Source organism: Lindgomyces ingoldianus (genome assembly GCF_010093535.1).
Source record: "Lindgomyces ingoldianus strain ATCC 200398 unplaced genomic scaffold BDR25scaffold_6, whole genome shotgun sequence".
NCBI classification, from domain to species: domain Eukaryota; kingdom Fungi; phylum Ascomycota; class Dothideomycetes; order Pleosporales; family Lindgomycetaceae; genus Lindgomyces; species Lindgomyces ingoldianus.
This window is the reverse complement of record NW_022985167.1, coordinates 141,938-163,123: the sequence shown is the minus strand read 5'-3', so window position 1 is coordinate 163,123 and position 21,186 is coordinate 141,938. Positions and strand designations below refer to the sequence as shown.

Sequence of the window (21,186 nt, the reverse complement as noted above, 5' to 3'; positions counted from 1 at the left end):
TGGCGTGCCCATCGGCGCATGTATCGGCTTTTTGTCGTGCTGTCATCGCTAAAGTCATCCCACACGGATTTTGGGGCGACGAAGAGAACAGGCGCATGATGATGTACTGGATAGATCAATTCATCTGTCTCCGAAGGCATGAAAGCCTCAGTCTGCATCAGGTTACCCAGAAAGTTCAGGTAAGGCGTGTTCCTGAAGACTTGGCGCAATTGACATTTACTCTACTGCAGATTTCGAGTTTAGCCTGGCTCCGGCTGCCCGGTCAGGAGACCACCCTCAAAATGGCCAAGACCGACTTTGACAAGCGGCAGGAAATTTTCATGGAATTCGTTTATTGGGTTTTCGACTCATTTCTGATACCCCTGGTTCGATCCAATTTCCACGTGACGGAGTCGAATGTGCATCGTAATCGCCTCTTCTACTTTCGGCATGACGTATGGCGCATGCTAACAGAGCCGACATTGTCGAACTTAAGGATACAGATGTTTGAAGAAGTGCCGCTTGACAGTGTCACTAAGCTGCTCTCTAGCCGGTCGATTGGGTTCAGCAAAGTTCGCTTGCTTCCTAAGAGTGCAGGTGTTAGATTGATCACCAACCTCAAATCGAGACAGCAGATAAAGCGTAACGGAACCACGATACTTGGTCGAAGTATCAATTCCGTCATGGGGCCCGTTTTCAACGCAATAACCTACGAAAAGGTAAGTTCACCTACACAATCGAAGGCGTAAGACTGACCTCGGCAGGCGCTCCAACCTGAGAGGTTTGGAAGTTCTCTCTTCTCTATTGGTGATATGTTTCCGAGACTGGATGCCTTCAGGACCTCATTAGCAGAGCAAGGTCTCAGGAACGCGCCACTGTACTTCGCCAAAGTAGATGTACAGTCCTGCTTTGACTCAATCCCCCAAAATCAGCTGCTAAGCATGGTTGAGAGTCTGATGTCTATAGAAGAGTATCAGACCGGCAAATATGTTGAGATGAGGCCCCTGGGTCAATTGCAACGACTCGAAGGCCAGCACGTAGACCCGTTACCTGTGAAAAGATACGTTCCGCACAGCCGAGCCGCTGCGGACACCACATCCTTTGATCGCCTTGTTCGAGACAAATTCTCGGAAACCAAGTCCAATACGGTCTTCGTCGAAACGGCTATGCAGCAATGTGAGAGCAGGGATAATCTAATGCGGTTGTTGCGAGAACATGTTGAACGCAATCTCGTCAAGATCGGAAAGAGGTTTTATCGCCAAAAAATCGGCATTCCGCAAGGCTCTGTCCTTTCCAGCATCCTATGCAATTTCTATTATGCGCAGCTTGAGCGGGATGTCCTGTCCTTTTGTCTCGGCTCGGGATCGCTTTTGCTGCGGCTACTTGATGACTTTTTGTTGATTACAACAGAACGAAAGCACGCGGAAAGGTTCGTGCAGGTCATGCATCGCGGTAACGCTGACTACGGTGTCTCCATTAAACGTGCAAAGTCGATGGTGAACTTCGACATGGTTACAGAGGACGCGTATCGGGTTGCTCGAAGTGTCTCGGATCGCAAGTTCTCATACTGTGGCGTCCTTATCGACACGCAAACCCTGGAAATCAGCAAAAGCGACGAGCGGACTTGCCGAACAAGTAAGTACCAATTGTAGCTCTATCTCTGCCACGTTTTGACCCTTGCAGCGATTGTCGATTCTCTGACCGTGGATTTGTCAAAAGCGCCAGGTCAGACTTTCCACCGCAAGGCTCTGAAGTAAGTTCCCTTTTACCAGTTGCCTTCAAACCAATGGTAACATACCATTGATACGAAGGTGGGATTGCTGCAGCAAAACTAACTTGGAAAAGTGCCTTCAAAATCCAGCTTCAAGCCATGTTCATCGACACATCATTCAATACTGTGGCGACTGTGCTGGCTAATCTGCACCAGGCCTTTATTGAATCAGCGGTGAGATGCCTTGAATATGTTCGCACTCTCTCTAAAGCGAGGCCAACACATTCTCACCTCCTTATCAGTAAGTCTGCGTACCAAAATGGAATAAGCCTTTGTACGCGATCTGCAAGCGCATCAGCGTGTGCATTGTCGATCAAGCCACAACCAACCCTGCTCGCATCACTGACCTTATTCATCGCAGAGACGGTCGATAGTATAATAGCATTAGCGTTTGTTATGTTGCAGCGACGTACGCGGAGCAAGGGGAGCCAGAACGCCGAGCGAATACGACATGTCATAAGTCGCAGGCAAATTCAGTGGTAAGTGTGGCTGATTGGCCCGTCTCAAGATTCCTTTAAAAGCTAATAGTCTCGAAAGGCTGGCATGTAAGGCCTTCTCCGCAGTGTTTCAGCGGAGGCAGACCCAGCACCGCGCCCTGCTGGAGTGGTTGGAAAAGTCATTGGCTACGGTCCGCCCGAACAGCAGCGCGGAAAGCTGCATGTTGCACAGCGCCATCGCTTGGCGTGCAGATAAGTGGCAGAAGTGACGGCGTCGTGAGAGCAGGGCGAAGTGTGGTGGAGCATCGAAAACCTGCTTCCCCTCATCCTGCACGGCCAAGATTGAGATGGAGGGGACAGGCGGCGGGATTGCTGGGGATGGCTGCACAGTTCAGCTCAAAACTACCATCTCAATTGGCGCAGCCAGTTTTATCGTGCTTCGTGATGTCCACAAAACGGTACAACGGGCTGGCACCAGCCACACCAGCCCTCAGGTTTCACCTCTGCCCACTCTCCAACACGGTCGGCTTCTGAAGACGCCTGCACCACGTCCCCCTCCTTCATCTCCGCATGTCCTATTCTTGTTCATCCGATGCATATCTTCCTCTCTGCTATGAACTGCCCCTCTACACCCGTAATATATCGTCAATTGACCCAACATCTTTCATTTGAATACATCTTGCCACTAGCCCCTCCTACGCCTTCCCGCGCGCCGTTGGAAGTTGGCAGGGGTGCACAGGCCCGGGTTGGCCCTGCGAAAGTTCGCGATCAGATCAGGGGCTTAGCTCACTCTCCCGAAATTGCACCTCTCGACCCTCGCCATGCCCACAACTCTCTTCGTGCAACAACACAACCACTCTCTGTTCGACCACGGCCACGGAGAAGACCCAGAGGTCCACTATTTCCATCACTCGAAGGCACTTTATATCATCACCGAGCATGAATACGTCCACTCATTAATCTCCTCCGCCGCCCAGCGCGAGCCTCGCTTCAAAGTGCCTCCCGGCTTGGTCCCCTCGATCCGCATTGCACCTCCTTCACAACAATCGAGGTTGAAGAACGCACCACGGCCGCTCATGGCGACCATGACCTACGCTTCAGAGTCCAGCATGGGGCTTGGGGGAGCTCCAGGCTCGCCGCCGGATCTCACAAACTCGAAATCGTCCAAGTCCTCGTCCTTCCATTCCTCGAGTCTCTCGGATATCGTGGGCCCACACGACCTCTCCCACTTTGAGGATATAAATTTGGATGATTTGCAAGGTGCCTATGCCCCCTCGTCCTTTCCCATCCCTCCTTCACCGTCTAATCGCGTGCTTTTTGAAGCCCCTCGAACGTCCATCTCCTCAATGTCGAGTAGCCGGACTACAGCCCACCCACACGCTCCAATACACTCGTTCCGCGATTTGACAGGTGGCTCCAAACCTCGGTATCCTAGTTTAAAGGGGCAGGTCAATGGGGCTGTGCGGAATCAGTCAGGATTGAATGCTCCAGCTCGGTCAATGCGGCGAGGATTTACTTCGCCATCCGCTCCATCTCTTGCCAACATACCGAATCTGTCGTCTATTGGCCGCCGGTCACGCTCCCCCTCTCCGTCACACCCGCAAGCCTTCCCTTCGGCGCCTCGCACACTCTCTCGAAGATCCTCCCGCAACCTTGAAGTTTCCCCTTCCCCTTCCCTGGGTACTCGGCGGCAGTCATGGCAGCATAGCGCACGTAAAACTGTGAAAGAGTTAGAAGCAGAATGTGACGATGAAGATGATGAAGTACCCGAGGATGCCGTCATCTGGAATGTCCCAATTTCCCCTCGCCCTCCGCAAGAGCGATCCGCAGCTCCATCAGCCTGCAACAGCCCACCCCAGACAACACCAAGCCCTGCAACAAGCCGTCCAGGATCAAGCAGGGGCCCGTCTCCACACCGGTCAGCGTCCTCGAAACCTTCGCTAGCTTCCTCAAGACCTTCACCATTGCATGGCCCGCGACAATTTTCCCAACCACCGTCACCCAATCTTGCTCAAACTGAGAATATACCACCTACACAACACCTAACTCGGCAGCGGACTAATATCTGGGAAGAAACATATACAACGCTGGATCCAGACGCAAAGAAAATCACGGAAGCGTTGGAGGAGTACCAGGCTGAGTTTGAGCGGAAACAGGAAATTGTCCGACAACAACCTGGCCTCTCACGAACAAGTTCAGCCGAGGAGACGAAGCCGAAGTCTACCACAACCGCACTACCACCACTACGAAAGAACGATCCGCTCATTGACCCATTCCAGCCCTCCAAAGAGAAGCAGAAACACCTCTCACGAACGCGGCCATCATGGCTTCCTCCGAAGGATCCAAAGGAGGAGAAGAAACATATCAAGGAGTACCAGAGGATTATGGCCCGTGTACAGGAAGCTGGTGAGTAATATTATACTACGTATGACTGCAGACAGTATATTGACTATTTGCTAGAACGCATCGAAGCCCAACGCCAAGCAGAACAGAAGCTCGCTCGAGAAAAGGCGGAAATCGTAAAGGCAAATTACTGGGAGCAGCTTCTGTTTCCCCACTGGGACACCGAAATGTCTACACCCGCGAGCCGCGGGTCCCATCGCCAGATCTGGTGGAATGGAGTTCCCCCAAAGCTCCGTGGTACTGTCTGGATGAGGGCAATCGGAAACGATCTGGAGATTTCCGAAACCACATTTAAGATTGCTCTTGAGAAAGCTAAGACGGAGTTGTGTAGCCCCGAAAACTCTCCTCTATCTCTTATTGTCGAAAATACGAAACTCGTCTTCCCAGAGTTGAAGATGTTCGCTCCCAGCTCGGGCATCTCTGAAGAACAACCATGTCACAAGGATCTGGTTAACGTATGCCTTGCATATGCTTCGTACCGATCCGATGTCGACACTCTCTCCAGTATTCACGTTAGTACACACAGATATATATATAACCACTTTGCTAACACCCCGCAGCACATCGCTGGCCTCTTCCTCCTCAACATGTCACCTCTCTCCACTTTCATCTGTATCTGCAACCTCATGAACCGCCCCCTCCCACTCTCCTTCCTCACCAAAGACCAAGCCGCCATGACGGCCGCCTACTCCACTACCCTCTCTGCACTCTCAAAAAAGGCACCACCTCTCGCAACTCATCTCGAGACTCTCCACGTCGAACCCCGCGAGTATCTCGAACCGATGTTTTCCGCCTTATTCTGCGATCGTCTAGACTTGGAGCACGCGGCGCGATTTATGGATGTCTATGCTATCGAAGGCGATAAGATCCCTCCCAGGGTTGCCGTTGGCGTGTTGTGTTTGTTGGAGGGGAAGTTGTATCAGGGCGATGCCGGGGATGTGTTGTGCGTCCTTGGAATGAAGGGCGTAGAAAAGAGATATACACTTGTTGATCCCGATGCTTTTATGGGAAAGGTGTTTGAGGCGGGGAAGAGTTGATAACCCCACTTCCTCTTCCATTAGACTGTGTGGTTATTCTTATGTTCGACAAGTTGGTGTGATAGTTGCGAAGATGATCCGGAATCCGTCAATGGATGGATCCGATGAGTCGAGAAAGACCTCAAGAGCGGGCAAGATATGAGTTCATGAATTTACGCTGGCAGGCTCCTGCGGGTAGGTGGAGCTTCACGCATTTGCTGGCGTTTTCTGATGGAGACCGTTTCTACGAAAGAAACCTACTCCTACACTATTTTTGGAATTTCTGGGACTAGCGATTCTTTCTAGTTGTTTCGACCGATTCATGGAGTGAAGGAGATAGACACCTCCCTGTCGTGGATGAACGGCTCAGGCTTAGCCTTTTCTTCTTCGCCTACTGTATAAAATAATGAGTTTTGGAAGGAATGGGTGGGGAAAGTAGTCGAGAGGGGTGAGTCTGAAATTCTTGCAAAGTTGGAGCACCGATTGGGAGCTATTAGAAAGGGGTAGAGTTATAGAGAGGAATGCTGACAGTCTGTTGTATCAGGAGATCGCGTCTCCGTGTTTCGATTGATGTTTAAGTGTGTTGCTAACATTGCTAGAAATAGCAGGATTGTCTTCAAACGAGCCGGCAAGACGAAGCGATGTGATTTAGCTAGAGGACGAGGAGAACGAGCGAAAATAATTTGTCTACAACAATAAGGAAGTTGAAGGCTTTCGAAAGAGCTGGGGGAAGGGCAGGGAGCTGTGTGCTACTGTGGCCTCCACATTAGAGGATTACTTAACTAGCGTTGCTGCACGCGAGATGGCATATTATGGCATGGGATCTTCAAGCCTTTTGATACCTTGGGGATGAAGCTGTGAGAACGCCTTTCAAGTCAATGATCTATGTATTGCTAACGACAAAAACTGAAGTTCCCCGTCGCAACCTTGCAAAATCACTACTGATGAGAACGCTATCGCTTACAACACGCCTCAAGAACACTCCTTACCGGACTACAGGGCAGATTTAAGAGAACGCTAACTCCTGTCCCGAATTAGATCCTTGCCCTGTTCCATCATGTGACGCAGCGTGCTGGACATCCCAACTCCTGCCGCACACTGAGTACAGCAGTGCATCCACCTATCCGCGCAGTACTAAATTAATGTTTCATGCCCTCCATGAATCATACATTCAATGGCACAATTTTCCAACCCTACATGACGCTGTGTGCAATGCCATAACCAGCTAAACCAAAAACTCCAAATGCGGCAATCACCGCCAAGGTTTTGCCAAGACTCCATATAAGACCAGTGTCCTAGACAACGGTGGAGCGACGTGGTACAAAGACAAAGTGTTCGCCTGTAATATCTGTATACTATGTTGTGGGCCTAGCTCAGAGTTTTCAGGTCATTAGGAACCCTAGATGCAACACTGCAGGTGGACTGAAAGCGGTGCATAGCTCTCACAATGTCATCGATATTAGGCCGAGTACGCTACCTAAAACCAAGCTAGTCAAGAGAGGGAACCCAAAGGGATATGAGGGAATATGTAACGTGGGATAGCTTCTGTATCCGCAGATTTGGCCAGAAAAAAGAGCAGGACCGGACGTGCATCTATGGGGCCTGCGAGGCCTGAGATCAAATTTTCAAGAGATTGTTCCAGAAAGCAAGTCGCTATTAATCACTTGCAGTACATGGGCGGTAGCAATCCCGATGGCGGTACACATACCCTACCAATGTTCTCTTCCGGCAATTCTGCAACGCGGCGGCGCTGCATGTATGTCTGGCGCGGTGTGGAAGAATGGCCGCAATAGCTTCGGGCCGACCGCATAGTCATGTAGCCGTTACCGAAAACGCCTCGGGGCGTCGCTTCGTGATAGCTGCATGCCAGGATACTAATTATATATGTTCGGGAAGCGGAACAGCCGAAGATCTTTACAAAGACTGAAAGTGAGAATTTGAGAGGTGTTTGCCAACCCACTAGGAATTGACTGCCAATAGATCTCCCAACGGAAGATTGTGACTTAGCTCTCCTTAGTGGAAAGACCGCGATAGTCTAATCCGCAGACAGAGGTGATGAAGGCATTCACGAGGTCTTTCTCCTACACATTGGTCAGATGTTGAATTTCTACGCGCTTGGGACATATGGGCTTTTAAATCTCTCTGGATATACATTGGCGAAAGTATGTACGTGCCTCGGAAAACCTCACCTTGTATAATCGGACCCGAGAAGGCGAGAGAGTCTTTATATCAGGATTGGTTCTATTCGGCATCGCTGATCGACAAATGCTGAGGAAGCGGTTTGGGGATATACTTACTTGCAAAGCACGAGGCCTTGCGCTACCCTACCCTGACCCTGACCCTTACGGCAGTATAGTAGGGCAAAGAACCCAGTACTATTCAATGCTCCCCAGCCTCATAGCTCACGATAGTTTTTGAATTAGGTATGCTTAGAGCCGAGAAATATTTGTGTTTAATCTTTAGATAGCAGCAGACCGATCAGTGACACTGTTCTTCATAAACTATTAGCATCAAATTTGGAGCAGCCCTTCGAATTCCGAAACTGTGAGTAAGAAAACTGGTAAGTGGGAAAGCAAATCGTGTTCAGCATGAAAGATGTGCGCGCCTCTGAAGACCTCTCCTTGTATAATCAGACCCCAGTAGACGAGAGTGTCTGAAGACAATAAAATTGTTCATATCGGTAGTTTCCAGAGGACAGAGCGGAACCAGATATAAGGAAAAAAGTTCCATATTCTTGGTACGGGCTGCTGTGGGCGGAAGGTTGAAGAGAAGAAATTGGCTTACTTGGGACCAAGTGTAAGTTCGAGGCAATCGACTCCATGGGTTCGACGGGTGACGAATGTTCTGCTTATAGCTAAGCCCATAGTATATGAAACGACATGTTCCCAGTACTGTCTTATCGCGAGGCTTCCTTCCTTCTCGTCAAGGTGGTTGGAAGGCTATAGTGTGGAGGTCGTGACGTCTATCATAATAGGGATTCGCAAGGTGGCAGGTGTACACCCAAGCTAGCAAGGAATTGAGTTAGCTGGTGGCTGCTACCAGCGATGATGCGGTGCCACTGGCGGCAACATCCCATGGATAAGAGAAAGAGATATGTGCGATACTAAAGGCATTGAAAGGGGAATATCTTGCCGGTAGTGAGCTAGCAGTGTCTTTCGGAATTCCAAGCCGAACATGAATAGACACGGGAAATAATGTGGCTAGGTGGGCTTACCGGGCCCTCTTCCCACGGCATTAGATTCTTAACGTGTTGCTGAAAGTGAGATAATTACGCGGGACAGACGAAGCTGATTAAGGCGGCAAAGAAAGCATCGAGTCCGTTATTTTGACCGGACAAGCAATTCGAGAAGTCGATGCGAAGGCGTTTATAGGCTCGGTCATGTGGATTTGGGGTGTTGTGGATGTGGAGTTCCACTTCACGCCGACTACCGTTCGCAGACGAAGCTAGGCCGCGTTCGTCCTCCTCTAACTTGACACTTAAAACGAAAAAGCCTACCGAAAGCGCCTCGTTTTGGACATTATAATCTCTTCTGACGAGAGCAGCCTCTCAAACCCCTCACCGTCAAATTAGTCAAAGTCACACTGATTCAACCCTTGCCTCGAAAGCTCACAGAATCCGAAAGCGCTCGTTGCTCTTGCCGCCCACTATATTGTCCCGGTCACGACCATTCATCACAATTGATCGAGTTTCGTCCACCGCCCTCCCCTCTGCGGTCTCCGTACACAAAGCACATCGGAATATCATTTCTCCATCCACGCCACCCAGGCACACATTGTGCAGAACTGTTCGAATATTCAGTAATCTAGTTTATTTCACGGAATTTTCAAATGCAACCCCCCAGTTAACGAGGCTTAATTCCAGGAGAGGGCACAGCATGGCCAAAGCTCAATGGTGAACCCAGTGCACCTTCCCTCTTCACACGCTACCGCCCGAGGAGGCACACATACATTCTCCCTCTTCCTCTTCTTTCTCCTCGTCACACGGGCTTTCAAGAAATTCCAGTCGCCCTTTGATTTGGTGCGAATTTATCTTCAGTCCGATCAACTTTCATAGTGAGAGAAGACCACCTGCCTTTAATCCCCTTTACTTTAAGATCCCTTCAGCCCCGCCGTTATAGTCATGCTAACAGTTAAGAGCAGGCTATGAGTCTTTCTATAGGGGGTTACCGAGAGTACCATGTCGGCTGTGCTTTGCATAATCTCGAATCCTCCTACGTACAACTATTCCTTCCTCCACCTCACTCGACCTTTATCCTCAATCTGGGGCCTCCAGTATGAAGTTAGCCTGGCTATCTCCAGCGATGGAGTAGTAAGTGCCTCCTTTACTCCACATCTTCTCCAGCTCAATTCCAACCGTACACCTAGTACCAAGCCGAGCTTCCCCCCGAGCTTCCTAGAGTTTTCAGTTTTCTGCATGTTCGAGGCGCATAGCACACACCTCCATTTAGAAGAATGATGGAGTTAGGCATTACGGAGAACCATTGAATTTTTCTCTGTTAGAGCCTAGCCTGAGGCCTTAAAATTCCCACTAATCCTTATAATCTCTCGAATTGTGGGCGTCGCCCATAGCTGGTGGAACACTGGGGAAGCATTACGGAGAACTGTTGAATGTCTCTCGGTCGGAGGTCTGTGATGGGGCCCAAGGCCACTTCAATCCCCAAAACCTCTCGGATTTTGGGTGCCGCTAGTAGTTAGTGGAACATATGGGGAGCAGTACGGAGAACCATTAAGTATTCTTTACCTCGTAGTTGGCTCAAAATGTTAGGAGCAGATACTCAGGGCGAGAGTCCTACATTACGGGTGCCTATCACATGTAGTCTATTCTATTAGCCCAGGATGTGAGTCTGTGTAGCATTATAGCCAACTCGAGATATATACTATATTTGTGCGGATGTCAACGTGGGTCTTTCTTTCCGCGTGTAGGGACTGGACTGCCTTCTGCTTCACACCCCCTTTTAGCATGCATCTTGCACCAAGTCCTGCAAATCCTGTTCCCTAATTAATTAGCCTATACCGCGTCAGGGAGGTGATAGGAACATATGCGCTGCCCCAGATAAATATGAAATCATTTCTCCTTTTCCATATCCCGGCGCTTCCTTGCTGCCAAGTATCCTCAGTGGTACGTATCTTGGATCTGCCTGGATATTCCACTTACCTACTCCATCAATCACTATATATTGTGACCATGCAGAAGAGGCAAGTCCCTGCTCCTTTCCATGACACCCAAAGTTAATTCCACTAGCTCTTCATCTGTGTTTGGTCAGCACTCCACTAGAGTTCGCCTATTCTGTAAATAAAGCCTGTTGAGTCGAGTGGCGCTGCTGTCCTGTTAAGGATAAACAACATCTAAAGTCAATTGATGTTAGGGGTGAACAGGAACGACTTCATATGTCAGAAAATACAGTTGAAGATTGGAGATTGTTCACTTCAACAAGCTGAAAATCCGCCTATGCCGATGCCCTAATCGGCAGTATTTATACTTGAATTGCCGTTCCATTGTCCCATTCCCATTACTATAATAGAATATACATCGTTTTCCCCTTTCCGCAAATCCAGAAGCCCCTCTCTGCCCCGCCCACAGCGCAACTAGCGTCGCGGAGATTGTCTCTAAGCGGCACCGTTCTCTTTAGACAGATTCTCTCGGACTATAGACTGCTCAGAGGAGAGCAGACCAATAGGTCCAAAGAAGAGAGTCACTTACTACCAACGTAAGCGCCCCTCTTCAGATTGAAGGCCCGCTGGTCCTTGAGCCAGCGCCTATAGTCCGAAACAGAGCCGATCTTCTCACCATAGTAGTCTGGGACGGGGTTCGCCATTGAGGAGGAGGTCGGGTCGACGCGATGCTCTTTGATGCGCTTGTAGAATTCGCGCTCCTTCTATATTAGGATTAGAGGGTGCTCGAAAGAGGGGGTATATGTGATTAGAAAGTCACTTACACTCTCGATCTCGCCGCGAATCTTCCGGTAGTAGGCGTTAAAGGCAGAGTTTCCGAAGAACGGTCCAATAAGCCACCCTACGGCAAGAAGTCCTACTGACGTGAGTCCTGCTACGACAATTGGGTCCAGGCCAAAGCTGGCTGCCCATATGGAGTCATAATTGTTCTCGACGAAGACTCTCATGCCGGCATAAGTGGTCGCGACAGCACTGAAGCTAGACGCCACGACGCTGATCTTTCGACGCGTTCGGCGCAGCGTGAGGAAGCGGTTCCAGGTGAGCTGGGTGGGGGTGTTCGAGGAGGTGTTAGATGTTGAGGCGGGGTTTGGCGCCGGGGAGCTTGACGGAGCGGTGGAGGCATAACGGACTGAAGCAGCGACTGGAGGTTGTGTTGCATAGGTGACGGGTTGCTGGATTCGCCGAAACTTTGCTGGCCGGGAGGAGGTGGTGAACGCGGCGGCCACATACAATGGAGTGACATGCGCCGGCTGGAAACGGACACTGAAAGCTCGAATTGGCCGCATAGTGCTGGTGGAGAGCATTATCGCGGTTTCCGTGTTGAGAATGTGAAGTGGAGAGCGGGCGTGTGGAGGAAAGGTGCGGAGGGAAAGTGTGGAGGAAGTTTGCAGGGTTGTTCACCTGAATAATTGTTCGAGGGCTTGGCAAAAGTTGCAGAGACGGGGGCACCTCTCATCTCGTGAGCGGTTAACAGCGGTAAAAAGCTCTAGAGGGGCACTTTGAAGGCTTCTGAAGCTGAGCTTGATTAATTGTAACCCTACTGAAAAATCTACCGATGGCAGTTCGCAGCCTAGGCTCAGGAGCTACCCCCTCCAACGTCATGGCAGCTTCACGCGCTCCGACCACCTGCTTAGTAAGTGCAAGACGTCAATCATGTGCTGCCAATCGGATCCTGTTCGACTTCGGGAGGATTGAAAACTTCCTCCGCAGGGAAGTTATAGGGCTCGGGTAACATATAAGTTTACACACAATTTGGGAGACAATTAGAGATGTTTGCGCTTTGCAATGTCTCCTGCACGTTTCCAAGGCTAGACAGGGCAAAGATTCGCCCAATTATATTTATAGTGTACAAACCTACCCCTTAACATATCGGGGTATCCAAAAGTGTCATACCAATCACAACGACGCCACCCTAAAAACACTGGTACCTACGTAAATTCAACCACCATCCAAGAACTCCAGCCAACACCGTGACTTTTGCTATCGCACCAAGCCTGGCAGCATCCCTTCCCATCAGAGCGCAACGAAATCTATGTGGTCCCAGAAGAGCAACTTGAGGATTGTACAAAATGAGAGGTGCGTGATGTTCGTAGTCTTCTATCCTTCATCAAGAGAAACTCAACTGTAGAAATATACATGAAATGAAAGGATCAAAGCCGGACAGGGTCGAAGGGTTCAACCAAAGAACTCGTCAGATACTAACGACTCCCACGGTTTCCCAGTATCCCAGACTTTCTGCATCAACGAGCGAGCTCTGTTTACCTAAGTATGGCATTATTATTCGAGGTTCAGGGCGGACAGGGAAGAGAATTCAAGACTTGACACTCACCTGAGTCATGCCAAAATCCTCTACACACCGCAGCCTTTCCATGATCTTCTCTCTTTGCCCTGCATCTATAGCATCACACCCTGCAGTGAACATTGGAAACAGAAGACAGGCCTCCGCGGTACTACCTCTTCTTACTTTGTACAAAAGTCCCACAATCCCTCGCACGGCGTGCTGGACTTCCGGATCTGTTGCCGGCTTGCCAAGAACGCGGCGATAAAGATGGATGAGGCCCGCCCAATGGAACATTTCGTTTGTGGCGTAGATTTCAATGGCGTCCCAGGCCCCCTCGCTCTCGCTGCTATCATATGATCGATGGTTGCAACCCTTGTACACGATGCGGTCGCTCAGTCCAACCTCGAGCTCACCGCGAATCTGCTCGGCCTGCTCGAGAATCTCTTCCTCAGGTCGCCAGTCTTCCCGAATATTGCCGTCATCATCAATACGTTTGGATTCACATTGTTTGGCTAATTCGGCAATCCGAGCTAGGATCCCGACGCAGCGTGTTGTGAACCCGAGAAGGCAGTCTATCTGGAAGTCTTCGTCCGCGGAAGCGTTTTCAGAATTCCAGTAACATGAGCCTAACGGCCTGTCGTTCTTGTTCCCGCTTAAGGAACCCATCACGTCTAAATAGGCAAACCACCTCGATAAGAAGTACACTTCCCGATCATGGCGATCTACACTTCTCGGCCCACCTCGTGCGATGATCATCTGTCGCGCCACAGTGAGGTGATTCTGCCAAGATATTGGCACTTCGAAGGTGTTTGGAGAAACTATCTTGAGAGAAGCCAGCATGATAGCAGGAGCGAGCGTTGAATTGGAGATATAACCCGGGTTGTTTATGAGTGACTGTCGGAGTTTGGGGAAAACATCCTGTACCCACACCGCGATGCGATTTGCAGGTTCGGGGTGACCAAGCAGACGCGCACGGTGAGAGGCGCTGAAGGCGAGGAGCAGATTGAGGATGTTCTCGTCTTTCACAGCCACTAGAGAAGTTAGACATTGATGCGCAGCTAGGGGGAGTAAACTTACTTTCCGGAAGAATTTGTCGAAACGGATTTTGTTCGCAGTCATGGGGGACAAGTATACGCGCTGTGTGATTGAGGAAGTGATGGAAATAGAGGAGATTCATCGGATTCTCTAACAAAAGTTGTGGTAGCGGTCCTAGCGATTTCGAGATTTTAATTGCCACAGGTTTGGCATAGTAACCACCCTTCTCGAAGGCTATATCCTTGCCTCGAACCTCAGCATTGTAAATTCTCTCATCGTCAAAGCCCAGGGTGTCGCTTGGGGGGCTGAACATCGCGATGGCATTCACATCGTCGTTTTTCGGTGTGTCCAAGTCGGGGTATCCCATGTCGTACCCATACGTAGTCGTAGTTGAGTCACCAATTGGATACTGCCGACCTTGTTGGATTTCTGTACTGTAACCATGCGGACTGTCGCCTGGAGGCCCAATAAGCAAGGATTGTACTGATAATCGACGGAGGTCGGGAGGAGGATAGGTGATTGCTGATCTTGGGGCATTTCGCATAACTGTATCCTCTGACTCAACTGATGAATTCGGCGTCAATGGAGTGGCCATAAATGGGCTGTAAGGAGTAGGCGGACCTGGATGTGGAGAATATGTTTCTGAGACTGACAGTCCAGAGCCAGCAGGAGACTCAGCAGACTGACTACGCTTGTGACGGTGGCTCGGTGAATTGTACGAGTTTACACTTCGTATGGGCGGGAGCATAGCCGGAGGCGATAGAGGAGAATCCATCGCGCTGGTCGGTGTGAATGCGGTGTTAGAGTAGTTGAAGCTGTCGAAGCTCGAGGTTGATGGAGATGGGTAATCTAAAGCCCCGCGATACTGGGCATTCTGAATCCTGTGGTCATAAGGAGTAGAAGTTGGCTGATGGAAGCCTCTTCGAGAATGATCAAGCAGCATACCATGCTGGAGGTATGGGTTCTGCTCAAATGTCCCTCCCATAGCTATTAGACATTCCGACTGAGACTGGCTCATTCTTACCAGTTCCGGATCAATCATAGAGGGATCGGAAGTAGGAGAAAAGTTCGCAGATCGGGATCTCGCATGGTGGGTGAGATTCGTCGGGGGTATTGGGGTATCGGGGACGGCGGGAGGAAATGTTGGTGAATCAGTGCCGGAATCGAATGAAAAGGTCGATGTATGAGGACTGTTGGTTGCACTTGAGGGGCCGGACGCCGGCTTGTCCGTGCTTCTCTTTGTGCGGCCTCCCCAATTGAGCCTGATGCTGTAGTCGCACATCTCGCCCTGTCGTTCGCAGTTGGTGCATCGCGGTTTTTCCTCCCCACTACCACATTGTTATTCAACAGTTGCCTCGTCGAGGGGTTTGCGCAAGTTACCATTTGACTTTCCGGGATTTGCAGGGCCTGGTCACAGATCAGATTAGATGAAGCTCCTTCTTCGCCAGTCAAATGCGACGCATGTTTGCTTACCAGCACCCATTACGGGACCTCCTCTTGGGCTCAGCAGCGCCGGGTTTCTTAGGTCGTGGCATGTCGTTTACGCGTTCGGCACCAGCACTACCAGAACATAGCCTTTTCAAAATATCACTGGTAACAGGAGGATCGGCGTGAAGCTTTTATGGAAGATGGCTGAGGCAGGGCATGTAGAGCTGGCTTTACAAGCTGAAGAGTCGTCTCGACTGAAGGAGCGGGGAGACAATGAGGCTTCGGATTTCTACTGGGCTGGAGCAGCAGGCGTGCATGTGTAGCGCCATACGGCGACTTGGCGCATGATTGATTCCAACGAAAGCGAAGGTCAGCGGTGCCAGCAAGATGTCTCTGCCACACCAGGCGCAGACAGCTTTTCACTGCTCCTGTGTCGGAAGTGTGGGGGAGTTGTCCTGATAAGGTCTCCGCACCACCCCGGCGACCAGGCCAATCGTCCCCTGGTCCGCATCTTGTCAAGCACGAGGAGTGGGTCCTTCATCGATCTCCCGCGACATCCTCGTTTGTCGCGTTTACGTGAATTCTCTACATCCGCAGCTCTCCTCTGCTCAGTCCTCAGCACCCTTCTATCCCGGCTCTCAGCCAGAATCAATTGCATCACAAAATCACAAAATTTCAAAACTGGCATCCAAGCCATGCCGTCACCGCGCACTGACACCGCCATCCCTCCATGATTCGCTTCTGCATTTCTCAGCCTTTAGCTCACCCGTGTACTCGGCTTCGGATACGACATGCTGCATCTACCCGACGAGTTCTTCTGCATCCACGAACCAGTTTGGGGTTTTCAGCATCTTGCCCGTCTTCGGGACGTTACACCGAGTATGAGCCGCAGCCTTATACCCCTGACTCAGCGGCTTGAGCTGAACTGTCAATTTCAAAAATATCTTCAGCCTCATAGAAGTGCACTATTACGGACGCGCGAGGGGACTGCATACCTGGATGCGTACTTTGTTGCGGCAATTTTGTCATCGTCCTCGTTCGAGAGAGTCCTTCCGGTGTGGCTTGTGGCTATGGTGTTGAGTTTTGGGCTTCTGAAGCCACACCTGAACCCGATTAGAAGTGTTCTCGTTAGCCCTCGGAACACTTCCGTGCTCTTTCCGGCTTGTCGTTTTTGCTTCCAGAATCGTACCGAACATGAGTTAATTAGACAATGCATCGCGTGAGCAGAGAAAGGTATATAGGCCAGGTGTATATATACCCCTCCATTTCCAAAAAGTTCTTCAGAGGGTTTAGTCTAGTGGTTAAGATATCGTACGTTTCTCAGTCTTTCCAGATTTCCTTTGTTCCTTTCATTGTACTCATACTAAGAGAGTGAATGTAAAGCGAACCTAACGCATATTTACTCGGAAGTCCCCTTGTTCGATTCAGGGAGCCCTCCGATTCGATTTTTGTCCCAAACCCATTCGATATTTGTTGTTACGCTATCAACTAGCGCGAACGTTCTTTGCATTGGATGATCCTGACGCCACTGTCCGACCAATGACAGCTTTATCAATGAGACCTTCTGCAACTACTTCTCAAACTGAGCAGTTTCAGAGGTGGGCCGTTCGGACGTCGTTCGCGATACTCCCCTTGGAGAAAATGCCGACTTGCAACCTTAGATTCGATGCGGGAACTTACCCCACATTGTTACCTAATGTAGAACATGATCAGGGTGAGAGGACAGAATCCTAAGTCTTGTTCACAATTCCCTAGATTTTAGCAAGAGATTTCAGCCGGGATGAATTCATTTCTCCTTGCCGACATTCCGTGATAGTTGCAAATTTTCTCCTTGCCAGCCCCTGACAACCTTAAAACCGCCGACGATTTCGCCGCAATGTCTTGCGTGGAATGGGCTTTCCACGTCAGCGTCACTCGAAGCTAACTGCGAAAGCCCTTGCACTCAAATAGCAATAATATCACCTGATCAACTTTTTGATCCTCCTTGACTGTCTCGAGTGCATGGTCTAGTCGTAAGATTTCGAAAATGTCTTAATTCCATTCCGGTTGTCATACCGAGAGATACCGCTTTATCTCTACGACGCCAGCACAATGATTAACATCGATGAAATGTTATCTCAACAGAAGATCCTAGGTTCGACTTCCAACTACACTCCTCTTTTATTCTTGATGGTAGTCTGGCGACATACTGCTTGGGGCTGTTCTAAGCCTGCCAAAGCCGAACATTGGTCTCAGCATCTCTCATATATATAGTACGTCAGATGCTGATCTTTTCTGTGTCATGCCTTCCAGTGGCAGAGAGAACTAATTTAGATTCTAGGGCATTAACATATTCAATATCCATCCGGAATAATCAAAGTTTACTGAATGTATAGTTGAGTTGGAGAACATCATGAATTCTTCTATTCCCTGGATCCTATATATCCGCCATTCAATTACCGAGGGTCTATATGATATTGGGAGCTGTTGTTTCCGCAATGACATCAATTACGATTGGCCACCCGATTGCTACTTTGAGTGCTGGAGCGATCGGAAGTCGCCCTGGAGCCGCTGAAATATTGTGATATGAGAGTAGTTGGAGGCGAGGTTCATTGCTAGACGTCACTCTGAAATCGCTGCGACGATACCCCCAATCCTCGCTGGACATGTCTTAGTTTATTATAACTTGAGAAAGGACAGCCCGGGTCCGTGAAAGTTTGGCGTCATAGCACTTAATGTATTGCGAAACATTACAAAGAACGACGGAAATGGAATATCGGTAACCGGTCCGCTTATGAGGTCCCTATTAGAGCTCAGGAGGGACACTATCTTCCCCACATCCATTGCGTCTGTCGGTGACATGATTTCCAAGATCCACCAATTTCCGCTAATTCGAACTCCTTGAGCAATAAGGTGAATTAAATGGAGTAGCCTCGAGGCAGGAAACTTCCGCTTTCTTGCTCCTTATACTTCAAGCCTTCATCAAGGATTGACTTCAAAGTAGGAGTGAAGAGATAGGTACCATGGTCCACGGCGGAGACCAAAGAAGACGACCAACGAAGATGACCAAAACTTGTGGTCGACGCTTGCATGGTTTATTTAGCAGTCTGATACATGGGCTGCTTCCTAGAGGTGCAAGTGACGACTGACGAGTACATGGTTGGGGCAGTGACAGGTGTAGCGCTTCTAGAGGCTCGACCGCTGTCGGAAGAGTGCTGCGTATAGGACATAATTAACAGATGATATTGACTAACGAGAAAAAGGAAGATGCCGTGGTCAGCAATAATGATCAATGATGATGATCGAGGCTCGTATAGCTTTCTGGACGAGCTAGACCCGAACCAGCTGGTTTCCGGCAACCTTGGACCGACTCGATTGCTCTGATCATTAGGCCGACGCATCTGGTTGGCATACGTGATAGTCATTGTAATCCGAGCAAGCTGGGCTGGATATGTGCGGGAGGGATGTGCGTTGGGCTGGGGTTAGTGTGAGCGTATGGATTTCTCCTCAACGACATACCTCTCGCGAGATGGCCTCCGTAGCTCACATCATAGTATGGCTCCCACGTATGTCATGTTGCTCATATATTAGCCGCACAACCCAAACAAGTGAAGGCATTGGTATTAGAACTTGCACTCATCAGACACCGCAAAAGGTGCTAGTCCATCTAGATAGCAAGGCAGTGGCCAACGAAACAGGAATTTGCGAATGAGTAGTTGGAGACGTGCCCAGTTTGGCAAGGAAAGAGCCATGGCAGCGGACTGCATTAAGTCTAATTGAGAGTAAGCAGTAAATTACGTCGACTCATTTCCAACATGATCCTTGTCTCGACGGAAGCAAGCTCTCAATGACGAAAATAGAATTGAGTATTCGTCACTTCACAGGGTTTACTCGCCTTATCGCAGGAGCCTTCACAAATGGCCCTTTTATCTTTAAATTCATCGGGATTGTTGTGAAGGTTCGCTACTTGTACAATCATAGTCTTAAAAACGGAAGCAGGAAAGACTGTTAGCAGCGTTAAGTGAGGACATAATATAAAGAAGGTTGATTTCAACGGATTTTATTTCTAAGGGTTTGGGGTCCCTAGGCGTGTAAATTTAACGAGCAGGAAACTGGGGAAATTGTGGCTGCGGAGGCAATCATTTGTTACTATATAAGGGTCAACGAACACCCAAAATTATACACAACTGATTTATGTTCTTTGTCCAGGTCGTAAGTCTCCGCCCACTTATTCCTCAACAGGGTTAATGGACAGAAAGCTGTGACAAAAGGGAATAAAAAGTCCAGGTAATTGAATAGCTGTTGACGTCGAGGCATCTAAGTGAGGACTCTCCATTAGTCGCTTTTGCTTGAGTGGTGACTTTGGTTGCATTAATGACGCTTGCGATGACAGCAAATATATTGCAGCCGGTTTGGTGGTGTCATTGAGGGGATGGGGGGAGTGCTTGAGCTAGAGGTGCAGCTGCAATTGAGTCTTCGTGTAAGAGCTTGTCTGATATAGTGAGGTCGACCTGGGGTGGTTGCTGCCTATCAGTTCATCTCGGAGAGCAATTATTCACCCAGCTTATCTTCCCCTGTGTTCCTTTTCCTTGACTCTGCTCACAAAATATCCCGAAGTCAAACATTCTTACGCTATAGATCTTAGGCTGCACCTGTTACCAAGCGGGTTTGAGGGCGCTAGAAGGTATATATATATATATCTATATGCGATGGCATGCATGCCTGCTCTTAATGCCATGGGCCATGTCAGGTAAGGGTACAACGGGCTCTCATGCTATTTTACCGTTCATTTGCGAGTGATAACCTATGGTTTTGCGGGCAAGCAGACTCCAAAACATTGTAATCTTCAGCCAGTATCCTGCAAAGATGACGAAATGTGGAGCAGCATGTCGTGTACCAATCACAGCACCACACAATAAACCACTTACAGACGTATCGATGTACTACTATCCCCCGCTTTTGTACAGCTATCACGCCAGCGAACACTTTCCAAGAACAATATAATTTCCATCCAGATATCCAGAAATCCCACGGGCCACTCAAAAGCCGTTTCCTTCAGCACCTCGATCACGCCAAGCCTGAAGCAATCAGCGTTGGGAGGGAAGGGCGAGTGAGGTGGTCGTACTAGTCGCCTTTTATACCAAAGGACGCGCTCCTCTCAGGTGTGCTTCGCTTTAAGCTTGTCTTTGCGTGATGAGACTGGCGCTTGAACTGGAAATGCTCCCAAACAGGACATACGAATTGGTGTTTCGCTCGCCCGTGGAAGGAGGCTTTGGGGGTTGCGAAAAACCTTATAAGCTGTATGGTAGGTCGAAACAGATTTCTTCGCAACCTTAGAGGAAACATCCATACAGCGCTGAGATTTGCACATACCGCAGTTTTGACGATAGGAGGAGTTGTTATGTCCACAGTGCTTACAATCTTGTTCTCCTTGGGTATGCGTGAAGCGACATGTTTGCTTAGATGGAGTCATGTCCTGGCCAGGGGGCTTCCCTGATGCTGCATGCTTTTCATCATCCAACCTGGCATATGAGATCTTATTCTTGTATCCAACTCGACCATCGACACACCATTGACTCTCGCTCATGCCCGTATTAGACTCGTTTCTATTCCCACTACTAGGGTCATGATCAGATGCTAGTGAGATGGCCGACGGGGTCTTTTAATAAGAGGGTCCTTGCCAAT

At 49.5% G+C, this 21,186-nt stretch overlaps 5 protein-coding genes across 5 annotated transcripts; 2 read left to right on the top strand and 3 right to left on the bottom strand.

Annotated features, from left to right (window-relative positions):
- Window positions 1-3,008: 3,008 nt before the first annotated feature.
- On the top strand, window positions 3,009-5,627 carry BDR25DRAFT_322753 (uncharacterized protein; the record flags this gene model as incomplete). The annotated part of the gene is made up of 3 exons (XM_033692055.1): window positions 3,009-4,593; window positions 4,648-5,102; window positions 5,151-5,627. The coding sequence occupies 3 exons, from the start codon at window positions 3,009-3,011 to the stop codon at window positions 5,625-5,627; spliced, it is 2,517 nt and encodes an 838-aa protein (XP_033551346.1).
- Window positions 5,628-5,926: 299 nt separating this feature from the next.
- On the bottom strand, window positions 5,927-6,722 carry BDR25DRAFT_351022 (uncharacterized protein; the record flags this gene model as incomplete). The annotated part of the gene is made up of 6 exons (XM_033694803.1): window positions 5,927-6,096; window positions 6,136-6,220; window positions 6,268-6,348; window positions 6,404-6,448; window positions 6,505-6,590; window positions 6,629-6,722. The coding sequence occupies 6 exons, from the start codon at window positions 6,720-6,722 to the stop codon at window positions 5,927-5,929; spliced, it is 561 nt and encodes a 186-aa protein (XP_033551345.1).
- Window positions 6,723-6,755: 33 nt separating this feature from the next.
- On the top strand, window positions 6,756-11,045 carry BDR25DRAFT_351021 (uncharacterized protein; the record flags this gene model as incomplete). Its single annotated transcript, XM_033694802.1, has 35 exons — window positions 6,756-6,813; window positions 6,870-6,992; window positions 7,024-7,097; window positions 7,149-7,376; window positions 7,427-7,458; window positions 7,511-7,535; window positions 7,570-7,604; window positions 7,657-7,768; window positions 7,824-7,961; window positions 8,008-8,054; window positions 8,115-8,150; window positions 8,194-8,257; window positions 8,291-8,329; window positions 8,367-8,438; window positions 8,496-8,591; window positions 8,632-8,658; window positions 8,692-8,743; window positions 8,789-8,802; window positions 8,845-8,865; window positions 8,894-8,921; window positions 8,954-8,987; window positions 9,016-9,114; window positions 9,178-9,258; window positions 9,294-9,404; window positions 9,474-9,659; window positions 9,711-9,723; window positions 9,766-10,011; window positions 10,055-10,101; window positions 10,176-10,224; window positions 10,251-10,284; window positions 10,321-10,406; window positions 10,459-10,596; window positions 10,629-10,785; window positions 10,836-10,882; window positions 10,941-11,045. The coding sequence occupies 35 exons, from the start codon at window positions 6,756-6,758 to the stop codon at window positions 11,043-11,045; spliced, it is 2,754 nt and encodes a 917-aa protein (XP_033551344.1).
- A 6-nt stretch (window positions 11,046-11,051) lies between these two features.
- On the bottom strand, window positions 11,052-12,327 carry BDR25DRAFT_254700 (Pam17-domain-containing protein). Its single transcript, XM_033686313.1, has 2 exons — window positions 11,543-12,327; window positions 11,052-11,482 (listed from the first exon to the last, which is right to left on the bottom strand). Exons 1-2 carry the CDS (start codon window positions 12,080-12,082, stop codon window positions 11,300-11,302), a joined length of 723 nt encoding a protein of 240 aa, XP_033551343.1. The 5' UTR covers window positions 12,083-12,327; the 3' UTR covers window positions 11,052-11,299.
- A 626-nt stretch (window positions 12,328-12,953) lies between these two features.
- Window positions 12,954-14,638, bottom strand: BDR25DRAFT_214944 (C6 zinc finger domain-containing protein; the record flags this gene model as incomplete). The annotated part of the gene is made up of 4 exons (XM_033684820.1): window positions 12,954-13,040; window positions 13,108-13,815; window positions 13,879-14,090; window positions 14,137-14,638. 4 exons carry the CDS (start codon window positions 14,636-14,638, stop codon window positions 12,954-12,956), a joined length of 1,509 nt encoding a protein of 502 aa, XP_033551342.1.
- Between the last annotated feature and the right edge of the window lie 6,548 nt (window positions 14,639-21,186).

Coding starts and splice junctions, on each gene's coding strand:
- BDR25DRAFT_254700 (XM_033686313.1), bottom strand. CDS start 12,082: ATGCTCTCCACCAGCACTATGCGGCCAATTCGAGCTTTCAGTGTCCGT. Junction 11,483..11,542: donor TTCGCGGCGAGATCGAGAGT/GTAAGTGACTTT, acceptor ATCCTAATATAG/AAGGAGCGCGAATTCTACAA.